The sequence below is a fragment of the Myxocyprinus asiaticus genome, chromosome 44, assembly GCF_019703515.2.
Source record: "Myxocyprinus asiaticus isolate MX2 ecotype Aquarium Trade chromosome 44, UBuf_Myxa_2, whole genome shotgun sequence".
NCBI classification, from domain to species: Eukaryota; Metazoa; Chordata; class Actinopteri; order Cypriniformes; family Catostomidae; genus Myxocyprinus; species Myxocyprinus asiaticus.
Window position 1 is genome coordinate 5,871,326 of NC_059387.1, and position 18,153 is coordinate 5,889,478.

Below are 18,153 nucleotides of genomic sequence, written 5' to 3' on the forward strand. Positions count from 1 at the left end.
CTGGTGTTGGTCCATTGGGTTTTTTGAAAACCAAAGTCACTGCACCCGTTTACCAAGAAATTTTAGAGCACTTAATGCTTCCTTCTGCTGACCAGCTTTTTAAAGATGCTGATTTCATTTTCCAGCAGGATTTGGCACCTGCCCACACTGCCAAAAGCACCAAAAGTTGGTTAAATGACCATGGTGTTGGTGTGCTTGACTGGCCAGCAAACTCACCAGACCTGAACCCCATAGAGAATCTATGGGGTATTGTCAAGAGGAAAATGAGAAACAAGAGACCAAAAAAGGCAGATGAGCTGAAGGCCACTGTCAAAGAAACCTGGGCTTCCATACCACCTCAGCAGTGCCACAAACTGATCACCTCCATGCCATGCCGAATTGAGGCAGTAATTATAGCAAAAGGAGCCCCTACCAAGTATTGAGTACATATACAGTAAATGAACATACTTTCCAGAAGGCCAACAATTCACTAAAAATGTTTTTTTAATTGGTCTTATGATGTATTCTAATTTTTTGAGATAGTGAATTGGTGGGTTTTTGTTAAATGTGAGCCAAAATCATCACAATTAAAAGAACCAAAGACTTAAACTTCTTCAGTCTGTGTGCATTGAATTTATTTAATACACGAGTTTCACAATTTGAGTTGAATTACTGAAATAAATGCACTTTTCCACGACATTCTAATTTATTGAGATGCACCTGTATATTGTACAGACAGTACATTATTTGAAGTAAATAAATGCAATATTTATTTCCTAGGGGATCCTGCTATTGGAGAGGGTGTAACCCATTTAATATTTTCTATGATTACACAGATGAAATATGTTTTTTCACCTTAACTTTGGTATGTCCTGCCTTTATCCATCTCTGAGATTGTGGTGCCTACTCTTTGTCTCCTACAGTGTCTGACCACAAAACAGTGTTTACTTTTTTTTCAGGAAATGCTCATATTACAAGTAGGGATGCAACAATACAGTTAGCCCATGGTTCAGTACATACCTCGGTTTTTTAACCATGGTTTTCGGTTCGGTTTGGTTCTAATGGCTTGGCACATCAGAGTGTTTTTTGTTATTCTATTCTACAGGAACAGTAAGAGGTTAAGGAGAAAAAGAAAAAAAAAATGATTGCAATGCTCTTTCTTTATTTTACTTAAAAAAAAAACAAAAACAAAAAAATTCCACTTGTATACATTCCTAGTGTATTGTACAATATAAAATAAATATATATAAAAATTAACACTGGCAGCTCACAGCTGCTGGTAGCCCATATACAAACTGAGAAAATTCTCTCACTCGCAACAAAGGTTCCTGGGACACAGAGGTGTCGTTGTGCAGCTTTTGCTACATGGGGTAACTTGCATTAATTTGTTTTCCACCACATTAATTGATCAGCATCCACATGAATACTGTCTGCTAACTTGTATGTGGTGACTTCCTCCTCAATGATCTGGGGAAAGGGCCTGGTCTGTTGTTCCTCTTCTGAAAATCTCTCCAAATACCTCTGACATTGCTGTCTTCTTCTTGGGAAGGGGAGAGGATGGATTTTTATCTCTGTGGAGGGCACAGGATTCTGTACTAGACCCTGTGTATCAAAGAGAATGATCCTTTAGTATAATTACACCTCCCCCACACAGATGCACACACATGCATGCACAGCTCAGAACCACAACCATCTCCAGTGTAACATACACTATATGGCCAAAAGTTTGTGGACACCCCCTTCTAATTAACGAATTTGTTTACTCCATTAAATCCAGTAAAGAAAAATCTTAATGTTTCTTTATGTAATGGCTTTGGCTTTGTGTGCTCCCAAATTTGTGGTGTAGGGCTTTACTGGTTGTTTAGATCAGTGTTACTATCAGAAATAATAATTATTTCTGTAGTTATTAATTAATATTTAAATTAATCAATTGAATCTAACTCATTAAAACCTCATATGGGGCTCCAGTAAATGTAGTGTGCTACGTTTAGGAGCAAGTTTGGTTATTAGCAATAATTAATAATTATCAAAAATAATTATTAATTATTAAAATCAATAGAACATTGATGAGAATCAATGTTAGCTTTTTAAAATCCTTTAAATCAACAATTATCAAAGATAATCGTTAATTGTTAACATCGATGAAACATTAATTAAAATTAACACTAGCTTATTGATCATTCAAATTAATTTCATCAAAGATAATTATCAATTATCAAAAATCAATAGAATATTAATAAGGATTAACACTGATGGGGCACCACCCTGAAATCAGGGACTAATAACCAAATAGTAAAACAGTCTCAATATTAGATTGTTTTCTTAGGAAAATCGACATCCGAAGAATATCGATTTTCGGGGAAAAAAACAACGAATGAAGGTTTGAATCCGAGCACTGACATCCCGTCAGCATGACACAGGCGTATGCAAAACAAACCAAAACACTTCTCTTTGTAATATAAACAAAGTTTATTTATGCAGTAATATCAATTAATAATTAATACAATGCAGTCAATAAACTTCCGACTTACAACTACAAACTAAACAGTGATATGATTAGATATGGAAATAAAAATAATCCTAGAACACATAAGGTGTGTGTGTGGGTGTGTGAGAGAGAGTGAGATGATTAAGTGACAGCCCTAAAGCCGATTTCGCGATAGTGGGAGAGAAAGCAGCTGTGTTTATCACTCAGAGACGCGGTGGACGGCTCGTAAAAGTCCCGTGTTATTTGACTCTTTAATGGATGAACTCAGTTGCTGTCTCACCCGCGATGGTGAAATTGCACAACAATCCAATTTGGTTGGACCACAATACAGCAAAACAAATTTGTGATAATTAATACCCTGAGTTTTAATAATGAGCGGACATGGCGGTCCGTAAACTGTACAAGCAAAAACCTTGAAACACAAGAATAACACACTATAATATTCTATCTCTGCCCAGACATAAACCTCTTACTTGAATCGCATGAGGACACAGGTAGAATGTGTTTTCCTCCGTCCTTTAACTCTGACCCGGTTCCTTGAGGCTCGGGTGATGACGGGAGGCCGTTTCCTCGCTCTGTCGGCGGGCGGTACGGCTGTTGATTCTCGGCGGGCTGACAGAGAACTCAGAAATGTCGACTTGATTGAAGATGGAAGAGAAATCTTTAATCTCTTCACTTCTGTAGGCAAACGGACGAAGATGCGAAATTCGGATCCGTTAGAGTGTTCGGTTGAACACAGAGTAATCTCAACTCGTCCAGCGAGATGGAGATTGTATGGCTACAGTTTCAAGTCGGACGTTACTTCCTTGTGCCACGAGGTTGCACCTGAGAGCAGCAAAGAGCTACATCTATATTCGGTGAACAAAGTCACTGGAAGCCACTCACGAAACATTTCAGAAGTATTTCAACTCCTGATGATGTCATGTTTGAGGGACGTTCTGTTGTGTGCCTCATCCAATAGGAGTTGAGAGTTCGATCCTTTAGTGAGCAAGGCTTCATGGATTTGTAGTCTGTTTTGGACTCCCTTTGTTTGATTTTGGCTCGATTTTTATCAGTAAGATTTACGACTTGGAAGGTGGGGGCTTGAGTTAGGTTTTTACGACTGTATTAGGCCTGCCTTTGTCTTCTATCTGAATACATGAGGCCCAACAGTGGTAACTGTAGCCCTTTTCTGTTCCAGCATGACAATGCCCCTGTGAACAAAGTGAGGTCCATAAAGAAATGGTTTACGGTGTCTTGTGTGGAAGAAATTGACTGACCTGCACAAAGCCCAGACCTGAACCCCACTGATCACTTTTGGGGTGAACTGGAACAGCAACTGTAAGTCAGCCCCCATCGACCAACATCAGTTCCTGACCTCACTGATAGCCTTGTGTCTGAATGAAAGCAAATACCTGCAGCCATGTTACTACATACAGTAGAGTGGAAAGCCTTCCCAAAAGAGTGGAAGCTGTTATTACAGCAAAATGGGAAATTGATGCCTATGGTTTTGAAATCAAATGTTCATCAAAAACATATGGTGTCCACAAACTTTTGGTCATATAGTGTATCACAAATGTGAAATTATTTTTATCTGTGAAAAGGATACAAGATATGTAACAACCATCTAAATAGATATAAAACAATCAAAATCCCACACGGTTAACAAAAAACATAATCAAATAATACCTGCTGTTCATGCTCCAGAATTTCTCGGATGATATTCCTGTAGAGTTTATCTCGAGAGTCATCATCAAGGTAAGGCAGGGATTTAAACCTGGGGTCCAGGGCTGTGGCCATATCATGAAGATTAGAGTCAGTGTACCTCCTTGCCAGGTCATTTGAAATGGCTGCTTTGGCTTCTTTGACTGTTGCACTGTCCTGGTCTCCTGGTGCCGTGGATTTGAGAATCATCTCTTTCAGGGGAAGGATCATCGATATAGTGGGGGTTGTTTCACTGCTCATGAGAGTTGTCACTGTTTTCAGTGATTTGAGGACCTGAATCAGTTCTTCTGCCAGTTTCTGTTCACTGTCATTCAACATTGTTATGTTCTTGACAGACACCTTCAGATCTTTGTCCAGTATGGCAGAATAGATGGCGGGCTGCTGTTCTGTGTATCTTTCGAACATGTCATGTATTGTATTCCACTGAGTTGTGACATCATAGATTAACTTGTGTCTGGGCAAGTTTAACATTTCCTGCTTCACAGTCAAAACATGGTGGGCTTTGGTGCTTTTGTGAAAAAAAAGTCACTATTTTTATGACCCTCCCCAGGAGGTGGGACACCGTGTTGATTGACACTACTTTCTTGGCTGCGAGGTTTACAACATGCGCAAAGCAACATATCTGTGGCCCCAGCCCATCAGCTTCATGGATTGCATTCACAATATTTGCAGCATTATTTGTGGTTACTGGGAGTAACATGTTTGGCCTCCCCAGCTTCCACATATTCACTGCATTTATCAACTCTTCTGCCAAATGAGTGCTTGTATGACTTTCATACAGGGAATGGGTTTGGAGTACTGTGCTCTTCATTTCCCAATTTGATATGTTGTGAACAGTCACAGTGAGGTAACACTCTGTTGCCTGTGAGGTCCAACTATCTGTAGTCAGAGCAAGGCTCTGTGCTTTAGCCAATTCGTCTACGATACTGTTGCGTGTCTTTTCATAGAGGTCGGGTATTACCTCGGCGCTGAAAAATGTGTGAGACGGTACTTTGTAACGCGGATCGAGCGCTTTCATTAGGTGGCGAAAGCCCACATTTCCAATCACCAAAAACGGCTACAAATATTTGGCAAGAACACCCCCACTGCCTTTGTTATTTTTTTGTGTTTCTCAGAACCAGTTGAGTATGTATGCTGGAAGGAATCAGAGAGGGACTGTTGCTTTTTGGATGACTGTATTACCTGCTCTACTGTCCTGCTTTCAGACAGTGATATCGCTGGGTGATGGCGCCGCAGATGATGGAATTGTTGGAAGTGTTTCCATTTGAGTAGGCGACACGTGTAAAACAATGCTTGCACACAGTCATTTTTTTGTTTACCATTTTTTTTTCTTCCTCTGCGTTATCCTCAATGGCAAAACCGAAATGTCCCAACACCACAGATTTGAAAGACGGTGGTGCTTCCTCGTACTGCAGCCTCACTTCACTGCTAAAGTTTTAAATCTGACACCAGCATTGCAAGCATGGTTAAGCACCCCCTAACTTTAGTGCATAGTGATTGGATATTTACTTGCGGGGAGGCATTTCCTCATCACAGCACTTAGACTCATGGGTACACTCAAACAGAGCCAATTCGGAGAGAAATAAAACGCACAGAAATTATTTAACGCGAAACCGAAAAAAACGCAGTTCACAAGCGCGTATTGAACCGTGGATGTCGTACCGAATGGTTCAATATTATATCGAGAATTGTGGCATCCCTAATTACAAGGCTTTTTGACGGAGAGCCAGATCATCTTGTACCATCTTCATCCGCACATCTGGTGGATTGTGACCCATTCCTGATGGCTAGCAGAATGATTCGCCAGTCATTTCAGGCGGCAGTGTTGAAACAGCTGTTGTACAGATTTCAGACTGTCCAGATTTTGATTTGCGTCAGAAAATTATGCTGGTATGTATTCTGCATTTTGAGATTTAGTGTTTCAGTGGTTTATGAAACAGTATTAATTGGTCAAAATTGCTTATTATTTGATAATCATTAATATAATTAATAAATCAGAATTTTTCTTAAGCCACCTATATAATAATGTGACTTTCAGCTTGAAGGGGACTCTGAACTAACACCTGAGAAGGTGAGCATTGATGATTTGCGTTTCTCATGGGATCTTCCTTCAGTGACCAGTGTCAATCAACGATGGCTCTTTGAGAGTCTTCTACATCATGCTGTACTATGCACTCAGACAAACCTGTTGAACATTCTTGACTCCTCTTAACCATTTGATGCATTTTTCGAACACAATGCTGTGGCCACTATTTTGTCATCGTCCAGATGTGCTTCCAGTCATTTTTCCACACAAGTTAAATGATGTGTTGACCCCAGATGTACATAATTTTGCTAATCTCAATTAAGTTGAATTCTGGATTTCAGAGAATGAAAGACTTAACAAAACAGTACTCGAGGTGGCTTGCATGTTTGTTTGTTTGTTTTGTTTTTTTATCTGTAGTGTGTCCTAACCTGCATCAGCTGGCCTGCCATGGTGGGAGCCAAGGACTCTGGTGATGAAGAATGCTCTTTGGAAGATAAGAGCCGGGTTGCTGGCTACCTTCGTCAATTCATTAAAAATGGTACAGGATTTCTTTCAATGAGTGATTGATAGTTAATAGACTCATGCATATACACAAATTTTGAAGTGCCTCTACCTTTTCACAGCATCCAGCCCTGAGCTGAAGGCTCTAATCAAGTTTTGGGTGGGTTGGGAGGTTCCTACTGCTTCCCTCACACTGGAGGTAACTGTAACCTCCCAAAGGCATCGACATGTTTTGAGACCTTGCGTCTTCCAGCACGATATCGAGACTTCCCAACATTTCAGAAAGAATTGCCTGCATCAATTCAGTGGATACAGAATTTGGCCTAGTGTAATTCTGTGGGTTCAAACTTGTATTTCTTGTTTTCCTAAATCAATATCTAATTTTGAGTTGATGGATATTGAGGTGGGCCTGTTGACAAAATTTCAGTGTATTTTTGTTTGAAACACTGTATATTTTTTTTCTATTTACTTGTGCAGTCAGACTCTTCAGCATTTATGTTTGGTTTATTAGAATACATGTTTAAAATATATACAATGGTTGATGTGGCTGAAAAGAGTACAACTGTTTGGTTTACTTGAAGAAATGTTTCAGTTATACAGTGGTTCAAAAGAATACTGAGAGAACTGTTTGCCCAGTATGTGTTGTATGTACTGAGTAGTTGCGAAGTAGATATCGGTGCCGTAGGACTCTGAGGGTCCCATTGGATCAGTGGCCTCTTTTTGTGCTGCTAGTTCTTCTGGGCTCAATGGGTTTTCAGCTGTGGGAACATTGACTCCTTGTTGTGGGTCATTAAGCAGGTCACAGTCTTCCCAGTCAAGCTGTTCAAGGTACAATTCCTAAAACAGAAAAATAAAACCGATTAATTATTATTTTGCATAAAATCACATATGCTTATGTCAGATAACTGTGACATTGTTTGCTCCTGTATAACATACACATTATGGCTATAATAAATTACATGCTTTCTTTATAAAAACAAATTATGTAATGGTGCTAATCTAACTTAAAGCTTAACAAATTTTGACTGGGTCAGCTGCTACAAACAAAAAGCAAACGGCAAAACTTATAGTGTGATGAATTCCAATGCAGGTGCAAATTAATTATGTAAATGCCTGTAATCCCTGCAAATAAATTATGTACATTTTTGCCTTTATCTTAAAACAGTACAAGATCAATTGTAACAATTGAGATTCATTGTGTTTGATGAGGAAGTTTTGCACTCTCATACCTCAGCATTTTCAGGCTCTGCCACTGCATGCTGAATGTTTCCCATCTCCCATTGCTGACTGGGTGTCAAGTTTCCCTCATCCATCACAAAATGTGTCCAGGCTAACTTGTAATCTGGGTAGGAAAACATAATGGCAACTAAAAAGGTGTACATGGCTAGACAGGTCAAGGAACCCATCTTCCAGTAAGTGCAGCACACTGTAGTAAATGTTTGTGACAGCACACCACACGTATTTCCACAGCTTCTCAATTCTGAAAAGTATAAGATACATTTCATTAATAATTTAATTTAAAATAATTACATTTTCATACATACTGTTTGGTGCAGATACAGAATTACATTTTACAAACCAAACAAAAGTAAAACTCCTACAAACAACTACAGCCACAACAACGAGGAAGATCATCTTACTGTACCCCGCATGGTGAACATCAAGCATGTTATAGCAACATTCTCAATGCTATGGTCACCTCTTACTCTGAAAAATAATTATTAACAGTGTGCTAATAACAAAAATGTATAAGTGAATAAATGCAGCATTTAGAGCATTTTCCCTTCCTTTTGTATTATCTAGATTCATATCTTAACATGCATGTACACTTTATTCATACACCCTATCAAAACCTCAGATAACTGTAACACAGAAAACACTTCAGATCAGTACTGCTATGCTAGGAGCAACAGCAGAATTTGTAGGGTTAGCAGGGAAAACTGAACTACCTCATACATTGCTATAGTATACAAGTGTAAGTGTTCCTCTAAACTTCAACATTAAATGAATAGTTGACTGTAACAGGGTTAAAATGGGCAAGGAGACAGGAACCGGCTGAACAATCAAAGTAATATTTAATTTAAACAAAAAGACACAAAACACATACACACATGGCAACTGCGTGTGGCTCTCTCTCTCCCGAACTGTTGCATCCGGCTGCATTTATCCCTCTCCTCGGCTGATTAGCCAGATTGGACTATGCGTGCCCGGCCCCGCCCTCCTCCTCGTCACACTCCTCCCTCCATTGCCTCAGGCCAGGGAACTCCTGGCATGACGTACCCCCTCCCCTTTCTGGTGGGGTGGGGGGGGGTTGCCCATCTGGCTGCGCCTCTGGAGCTGGGGAGGGGGACAAGGGGAGGGAAGAAAAAAAAAAGAGGAGGAGAGGGAAAGTGCGAAGTGGAGCGACAGTGACAGAGAGAGGAGAGAGAGAGAGAAAAAAAATTGCTCGCCAGTTCCCAGACACACCGTCGCCTGATCCTCGACCACTCCTCCACCCTCTAGCGGACGACAGCTGCTCCTCCCCAGGTGGACAGCAGCAAGTCCTCCAACCCCTGGTGGATGGAACGCCCCTCCACGTTCTGGCGGCCGGTAGTGAGCCCCTCTGCCCCTGGCAGCGGCTCCACCACTCCACCACTCCTTAGCACATAGCAGGCAGAATGCTCAAACGAATGAGAGGCAGGCAGTCAGAACGCTCAAATGAACGAGAGGCAGGCAGGCAGAACGCTCAAACGAACGAGAGGCAGGCAGAACGAATGAACAAGAGGCAGGCAGAACGAACAAACAAACGAGAGTCAGGCAGGCAGAACAAACAAACAAACGAGAGGCAGGCAGGCAGAACGAACGAATGAACGAGAGGCAGGCAGGCAGAACGCTCAAACGAACGAGAGGCAGGCAGTCAGAACGCTCAAATGAACGAGAGGCAGGCAGAACGAATGAACAAGAGGCAGGTAGAACAAACAAACGAGAGGCAGGCAGGCAGAATGAACGAATGACCGAGAGGCAGGCAGAATGCTCAACCAAACAAGAAGCAGACAGGCAGAACGCTCAAACGAACGAGAGGCAGGCAGGCAGAATGCTCAAACGAACGAGAGGCAGGCAGTCAGAATGCTCAAACGAACGAGAGGCAGGCAGGCAGAACGCTCAAACGAACGAGAGGCAGGCAGGCAGAATGCTCAAATGAACGAGAGGCAGGCAGTCAGAACGCTCAAATGTACGAGAGGCAGGCAGGCAGAACGCTCAAACGAACGAGAGGCAGGCAGAACGAATGAACAAGAGGCAGGTAGAACGAACAAACAAACGAGAGTCAGGCAGGCAGAACAAATAAACAAACGAGAGGCAGGCAGGCAGAACGAACGAACGAACGAGAGGCAGGCAGGCAGAACGAACGAACGAACGAGAGGCAGGCAGGCAGAACGCTCGAACAAACGAAAGGCAGGCAGGCAGAACGCTCGAACGAACGAGAGGCAGGCAGGCAGAACGCTCGAACGAACGAGAGGCAGGCAGACAGAACGCTCAAACGAACGAAAGGCAGGCAGGCAGAACGCTCGAACGTAAGGCAGGCAGGCAGAATGAACGAATGAACGAGAGGCAGGCAGGCAGAACGAACGAGAGGCAGGCAGGCAGAATGAACGAACGAACGAACGAGAGGCAGGCAGGCAGAACGAACGAACGAACGAGAGGCAGGCAGGCAGAACAAACAAACGAACGAGAGGCAGGCAGGCAGAACGAACAAACGAATGAGAGGCAGGCAGGCAGAACGAACAAACGAACGAGAGTCAGGCAGGCAGAACGCTCGAACGAATGAGAGGCAGGCAGACAGAACGCTCGAACGAACGAAAGGCAGGCAGAACGAATGAACAAGAGGCAGGTAGAATGAACAAACGAACAAGAGTCAGGCAGGCAGAACAAACAAACAAACGAGAGGCAGGCAGGTAGAATGAACAAACGAACGAGAGGCAGGCAGGCAGAACGAACAAACGAACGAGAGGCAGGCAGAACGAACGAACGAACGAGAGGCAGGCAGGCAGAATGCTCAAACGAACGAGAGGCAGGCAGTCAGAATGCTCAAACGAACGAGAGGCAGGCAGGCAGAACGCTCAAACGAACGAGAGGCAGGCAGGCAGAATGCTCAAATGAACGAGAGGCAGGCAGGCAGAACGCTCAAACGAACGAGAGGCAGGCAGAACGAATGAACAAGAGGCAGGTAGAACGAACAAACAAACGAGAGTCAGGCAGGCAGAACAAATAAACAAACGAGAGGCAGGCAGGCAGAACGAACGAACGAACGAGAGGCAGGCAGGCAGAACGAACGAACGAACGAGAGGCAGGCAGGCAGAACGAACGAACGAACGAGAGGCAGGCAGGCAGAACGCTCGAACGAACGAAAGGCAGGCAGGCAGAACGCTCGAACGAACGAGAGGCAGGCAGGCAGAACGCTCGAACGAACGAGAGGCAGGCAGACAGAACGCTCGAACGAACGAAAGGCAGGCAGGCAGAACGCTCGAACGTAAGGCAGGCAGGCAGAATGAACGAATGAACGAGAGGCAGGCAGGCAGAACGAACGAACGAACGAGAGGCAGGCAGGCAGAACGAACGAACGAACGAGAGGCAGGCAGGCAGAACAAACAAACGAACGAGAGGCAGGCAGGCAGAACGAACGAACGAACGAGAGGCAGGCAGGCAGAATGCTCGAACGAACGAGAGGCAGGCAGACAGAACGCTCGAACGAACGAAAGGCAGGCAGAACGAATGAACGAGAGGCAGGTAGAATGAACAAACGAACAAGAGTCAGGCAGGCAGAACAAACAAACAAACGAGAGGCAGGCAGGTAGAACGAACAAACGAAGGAGAGGCAGGCAGAACGAATGAACGAGAGGCAGGCAGAACGAACGAACGAGAGGCAGGAAGGCAGAATGAACAAACGAACGAGAGGCAGGCAGGCAGGCAAAATGAACGAACGAACGAACGAGAGGCAGACAGGCAGGTAGACATGAACAGAACTATAGATGGCTTAACAATAGACCATCGGATGGACAGACGGACAAACATATAGATAATATTTCTGTAATAATTTCTTAACTTCCACGTGCTGTTGCTATGCAGCCTCCTTAAACCTTTATTTTGGTGACAGTTTATATTAGGGTGGAGCTGTTTGAGTTGACTATAGTACTTTTAATGCAGTGAGATGCTCTAATCTAATCTCTTCTTCTGTCCACACATTTTTTATTTTTTTATTTAGATTAATCTTTCAGCCTTAAATATAACAAAGCCTGGAGGGGCTCGGGCTGAAAGATGGTGGGGTGTTAACAAATGCTGATGTAATGTGGCTAACTGTCAAGAATACTGAGTTGAGCCAAACCAACTCTCAAACATGGTGATTACTGAGCAACTAAGTGCACAAACTCACCCGTTCACCACTCAAGAAGTGATGACCTGTATCCCAAGTCAACATAACAATGGTTGTATCTCGTTTGGAAGGCTGCATCTAGGTAGGACGTGTCCTTTGAAGGCAGCAGTATACTGAGTGTCCTCTTTTAAACAAGCCTCGTTTAAACGAGACAGCCTTCGTAGGACAAACGGAAACGGAACGTAACATGGTTAACAAGCGGGAGCGCTTTGAGTGAGAAGGGAACAAAGTCCCTTTAGAAGGGAATGTATGAGGTACATTAGAGAAAAGAAAATAGATTTTACAGGTGTACTTTTAGTCTATAATTATTTATTTTAATTATATATTAATATAATTATACATATTATATACTCTGCACCCATCTACTGAGGTACTTCAACTTGGGAATTAACATTCCTTGCATTTAAACATCATATTTACGGGCAAATTGGCGTAAAAATCTTGCCATAAGTCACATGACTCACAAGTGCTATGTATTTGTTCATATTGGATGTTGTATTAGTTCGATCCTGTGGCATTTGTAAAAGAGATTACATTTATTCATGAAATATGATGTAGGTTCATATGAAACAATGTTATGTCTGTGTAAAACACAGTGTCTTTGTTTGTCAAACTTGTGGGACATTTTCTCTCAAATGGCCCATTGTATTTGCAAACCGTTTTCAGTTTATTTGAGACTCGAGTTTTCCTTTGCGAAGCGGGTTGTGTTTGTTTGCAAAACGCTCTATTTATTTGTTTGTTTCGTTTTGGCACAAATTTGGCCCCATACTAAGGGTAACGTAGAATATCCATCCAACTGATAAAATAAACCTCGCTGTGGATTAATGAAAGTCCGTCTCCGCGTACAGTCAACGCTGTCTGTAGTTTGTACGAATTTACCAATCCTACAATGATGAAGGTATGACTTATTAACATTAACCAGGCTGACATTCATTTGCAACCGCGGTCTTTTAAATATTAATGAGCCACGCGAGAACGCTACATTGCGTAATTAATATTCATAAGCCTACCCCTTCCCATAGTAGGACTAGTTCATTCGCTTCCTTGAAAGCTTGACAAAAGCGTAAAGACGTAAGAGCATTCTTGGACCATGTGAGCAGCATTTCAGCCAATGAGATGTGTTGTTTAACATGGGGCCGAGACTTTCAAGTCAGCCCGTTATTCTCCTCATAAGAAGACGCAGGTGAGTTTTGATCTCTGAACAGATTTAGAGAACACGTCTGTTAAGCGTCATGATGTTTTTACACACGTGTTGGGATTTGTATCTGTGTGAGTGATAATTCGGTTCAGTTGTTATAAACAGAACAGCTTTGAGCGCATGAGCTGGAGGAAATCAACTGTTGTCTCTCTGGTATTATTCTAATATTACGATCCTGTTAAAACGAGAACAGATTTCTATTCAGAATTCTTATTTTCAAGCTATTCATAACATTAATACAATGAACTATATTTAGAGTTAAATATTGTTGGGGGGGTGGGGGGGGAGTGAATATGCATTTGTTACATTAATGTTATTTAAGTGAACGGCAAAAAAAATAAAATAAAATAAAATAACAAATGACACCTTAAAAGAAACGAGGACTAGTTACAGCATCTAAAATAAACATATACAGCCATATTCATTTTGACATAAAATCTTAAACCTAAAAAGGTCAAAGGCCATGTTATTTGTGAAAACCCCACCTGTAGTTGATGCTAAAATCTCATTGACCCATATCCACATATATATATATATATATATATATATATATATATATATATATATATATATATATATATATAATTTTTTTTTTTTTTTTTTTTTTTTTTCTCTTCCCCTCCACAGATAAGGCGACCATGCAACATATGAATATGTACATGGTTCCCAATCAAGGGATACCAGGCTGTCCTCCTGGATTAGAGTACCTGACACAGGTGAGATGACAGCATCAATATAATGTTAAAGAAATTAATTTTATCTATTGAATGGGTGTTTCTTCAAGGTCAGGCAATTTCATGGCCCAGGGGTTGATTTGTATTGAAACAAACAGTTTTCAGATTCTTCTTCTTTTTTTTTTTTTTTACTTTCTAGAAATTCACAGTACTAAAAGTGCATGAAGTTGAAGAAACACCCATGATCAGTATGTCAGTCAGTATTCAATATGTACAAATACTTCCATCCAAACAAATACCTTTTGATCATTTACATGCAAATCATTAAAAAACATCTTTTTCTATTCTCGCAGGTAGATCAACTTCTGATAAAACAGAAAGTTGAGATTATAGAAGGTATGTTACTTACACATGGCAATATATTTGTCCTAATGTTATGCTTGAGGTCATTTAATAACAAATAATAATACTTAATAATTAAATAGAAGTAATTATTAATTCATCAGTCCTGTACCGATCCTCTATTTGAATGATTTTGTACAGCTCTGGCAGGCTTTGAGAGCAACAATAAATATGAGATCCGTAACACGCTGGGTCAGAATGTGTACTACGCGGTGGAGGAGAACGACTGTCTGACGCGTCAGTGTTGTGGACCGCTGCGATCTTTCACCATGCGCATCCTCGATAACTTTGGACAGGAAATCATCACAGTCAACCGTCCACTCAAATGCATGTCCTGTTTCTTCCCATGTTGTCTGCAAGAGGTGATCTGCTTGCAGTTTTCTCCTTTTTGTTGTAAAAGAGAACAATTACATTTATTAATGTGTAGCACAGAGCCACCCTTTAAAGACCCCATGAAATGACTTGACGAGTGCAGTTGTCTTTCCTGTGTTGATGTATTTCCTGCTGAATCAGGAAGTTGTGGCTATTGTTTTTAAATAGCCAATAGCATTGGTCCTTTCTCCAGGAACAGAAATACTGTACATCTGATATGCAAATATCTTCCAAAAGTTAATTTGTTCAACTTTTAGAAGTACACTAGCATATAGATGGCTTAAAAGCATATAGACATGGACTAAAAGCCACAAAAGTCCAACTCATAGGGTCTTTAAACCAAAAGTAACTGCATTGTTTTCTCTTGATGTTTAATGTCCAAACATGTCTATTAGGATGTTTCTGAACCACATTCTTTCTTCTCATCCTCTCCTTCTGCCTCAGTTGGAGGTCCAGGCTCCTCCAGGAAACACAGTGGGATATATATTGCAGCAGTGGCACCCTTTCTTTCCCAAGTTCACCATACAGAATGAACACAGACAGCCGGTTCTCAAGCTCCAGGGGCCTTTCTGTGGCTGGAGCTGCCTGCCAGATGTGGATTTTGAGGTATTTCTAGACAAACACGCTGTGATCAAACTTTTATGAAAGTAAAGGGACATTAAAGGAATGGTTTATCAAAAACTGAAAATTCTGTTATAATTTACTCACCTCATGCCGTTCCAAACCTGTAAAACATACTATATTCAATTGATCTATCTATCTGTCTGACTGTCTGTCTGTCTGTCTGTCCATCCGTCCACCCATCTAACTTTATCCATTCGTCTAACTTTATCTATCTGTCTGTCTGTATGTCTGTCTTTATCCATCTGTCCGTCCAAATTTATCTATCTATCTGTCTGTTTGTCTGTCTGCCTGCCTGTCTGTCTGTCTAACTAACTTTATCTATTGACTGGTCAGTCGGCCGTTCAAACGTCTGTCTGTCTGTCTGTCTGTCTGTCTGTCTGCCTGCCTAACTTTATCTGTTTGTCTAACTTTATCTATTTGTCTGTCTGTCTTTATCTGTCCGTCCATCTAACTTTATCTATCTGTCTGCCTGTCTGTCTGTCTAACTTTTTCTATCTGTTGGTCAGTCGGACGTTCAAATGTTGTCTGTCTAACTCTGTCTGTCTATCTATCTATCTATTTGTCTGTCTGTCTTTCTGTCTGTCTTTATCCATCCATCCTTCTAACTTTATATATCTATCTGTCTGTTTGTCTGTCTGCCTGCCTGTCTAACTCCTATCTATCTATCTGTCTATCTGTCTGTCTGTCTGTCTAGCTATGCAAACATGCAATACAGAAGCATTTTGACGAGCGTTGTTAGACTTTTGGACTCCACTGTATATGTTCAAAAATCTTTATGTTATGGTGCTGTCTACTTTCTGTTTGGCTTTGTCTATGAATGTCCACTAGAGGGAAGTGTTATACAGGGTGTTCAATATTCCAAGTACATTAGCATGCATATGGGGTAATATTTTATTATTGGGAGATTTCAGTGATTTAGCCATGATTGAGTTTATACATGACATTGTTAAACATGACTAAATAATAAAAAAAAAAATGTTTATGTCCCTTGACAGATTTTGACCATGGATGGGGTCAGTATCGGGAAGATCAGCAAGCAGTGGACTGGGCTTCTCAGAGAGGCATTCACTGATGCGGACAACTTTGGAATTCAGTTCCCGATGGATCTTGATGTGAGAATGAAGGCTGTGATGATCGGAGCCTGCTTTCTTATTGTGAGTATGGGCATACAAAAAAATTAAATTTCATTCTTAAAGGGATAGTTCACCCAAAAAATGAAAATGATATCATCCTTTTCTTTCCATCTTGTTGTTTCAAACCCGTATACCTTTCTTTTTTCTTAAGCAGAAAGTTAGCCTCAGTCACCATTCGATTTCAATGTATGAAAAAAAAAAAGATGCTGTGAAAGTGAATGGTGACTGAGACTAACAATTTGCCTAACATCCCCATTTGTGTTCCGCCAAAGAACAAGAATTTAATACAGGTTTGGAACAACACGTTTTAGGTGAACTCCCTTTAAGTCTTAGTAATTAATTAATTGTAATTTTTTCCCTTCACAGGATTTCATGTTTTTTGAAACAAACCACTAGCTGCTAAGTGGAGGCATGTCTGGTTCGTGGACATCGAGTTCTGAGAAAACAGATGAAAAAAGAAGACCTGACATTTACCTTTGCACAACATACATCTGTGAAAGCAAAATTAATGCATGTGAAGAATAATAATGATGAGCTTTTAGAGACTTTGTAAAGTTGCTTCAGGTGTGTGATATAACTGGTTGTACTTACTGGCTGTGTTTATTTTTTTATATACACATTATAGATTATTGTAAATATTTCCTGCCATAAATAGCATCTTAATGTAATAGTTCACCCACAGATGAAAATTCTGGCATCATTTACTAACTCTCATGACATTCCAAAAACTATATGACTTTCTTTTTTCAATGGAACATGAAAGGAGATGTTTAAACAATGTCCTGGCTGCTCTTTTCCATACTATGTAAGTGAATGGGGACTGGGGGCTATCGAGTTCCAAAAAATTACCATAAAAAAAAAAAAAAAAACATATATATAGACAGACAAAAGTTTGGAATAATGTACTTTGCTGTTTTGGAAGGAAAATGGTACTTTAATTCACCAAAGTGGCATTCAACTGATCACAAAGTACAGTCAGGACATTACTGATGTAAAAAAACAGCACCATAACTATTTGAAAAAAGTAATTTTTGATTAAATCTAGACAGGCCCCATTTCCAGCAGCCATCACTCCAACACCTTATCCTTGAGTAATCATACTAAATGGCTAATTTGGTACAAGAAAATCACTTGCCATTATATCAAACACTGCTGAAAGCTATTTAGTTTGTTAAATGAAGCTTAACATTGTTTTTGTTTTTGAGTTGCCACAGTATGCAATAGACTGGCATGTCTTAAGGTCAATATTAGGTCAAAAATGGCAAAAAAAGAAACAGCTTTCTCTAGAAACTCATCAGTCAATCATTGTTTTGAGGAGTGAAGGCTATACAATGCTTGAAATAGCCAAAAAAACTGAAGATTTCATACAAAGGTGTACACTACAGTCTTCAAAGACAAAGGACAACTGGCTCTATCAAGGACAGAAAGAGATGTGGAAGTCCAGATGTTCAACTAAACAAGAGGATAAGTACATCAGAGTCTCTAGTTTGAGAAATAGACACCTCACATGTTCTCAGCTGATAGCTTCATTGAATTCTACCCGCTCAACACCAGTTTCATGTACAACAGTAAAGAGAAGAGTCAGGGGTGCAGGCCTTATGGGAAGAATTGCAAAGAAAAAGCCACTTTTGGAACAGAAAATCAA

General features: G+C 40.9%; 2 protein-coding genes across 6 annotated transcripts in view; both read left to right on the forward strand.

Annotated features, from left to right (window-relative positions):
* LOC127434263 (phospholipid scramblase 2-like) overlaps nt 1-17,268 on the forward strand; it is an 84,755-nt gene extending 67,487 nt beyond the window's left edge. The window contains exons 6-13 of one of the 5 annotated variants that reach the window (XM_051686867.1): nt 6,615-6,735; nt 6,821-6,897; nt 13,931-14,019; nt 14,331-14,373; nt 14,521-14,741; nt 15,196-15,357; nt 16,371-16,529; nt 16,875-17,268. In XM_051686867.1, the coding sequence (XP_051542827.1) occupies nt 13,942-14,019; nt 14,331-14,373; nt 14,521-14,741; nt 15,196-15,357; nt 16,371-16,529; nt 16,875-16,904 (693 nt within the window). In that variant the 5' untranslated portion in view covers nt 6,615-6,735; nt 6,821-6,897; nt 13,931-13,941 and the 3' untranslated portion in view covers nt 16,905-17,268. The other 4 variants (XM_051686868.1, XM_051686866.1, XM_051686865.1 and 1 more) reach the window with 4 other exon arrangements.
* LOC127434211 (octapeptide-repeat protein T2-like) lies at nt 9,876-10,253 on the forward strand. The gene has a single exon (XM_051686775.1). The coding sequence runs from the start codon at nt 9,876-9,878 to the stop codon at nt 10,251-10,253; it is 378 nt and encodes a 125-aa protein (XP_051542735.1).
* Nucleotides 17,269-18,153: the final 885 nt, after the last annotated feature.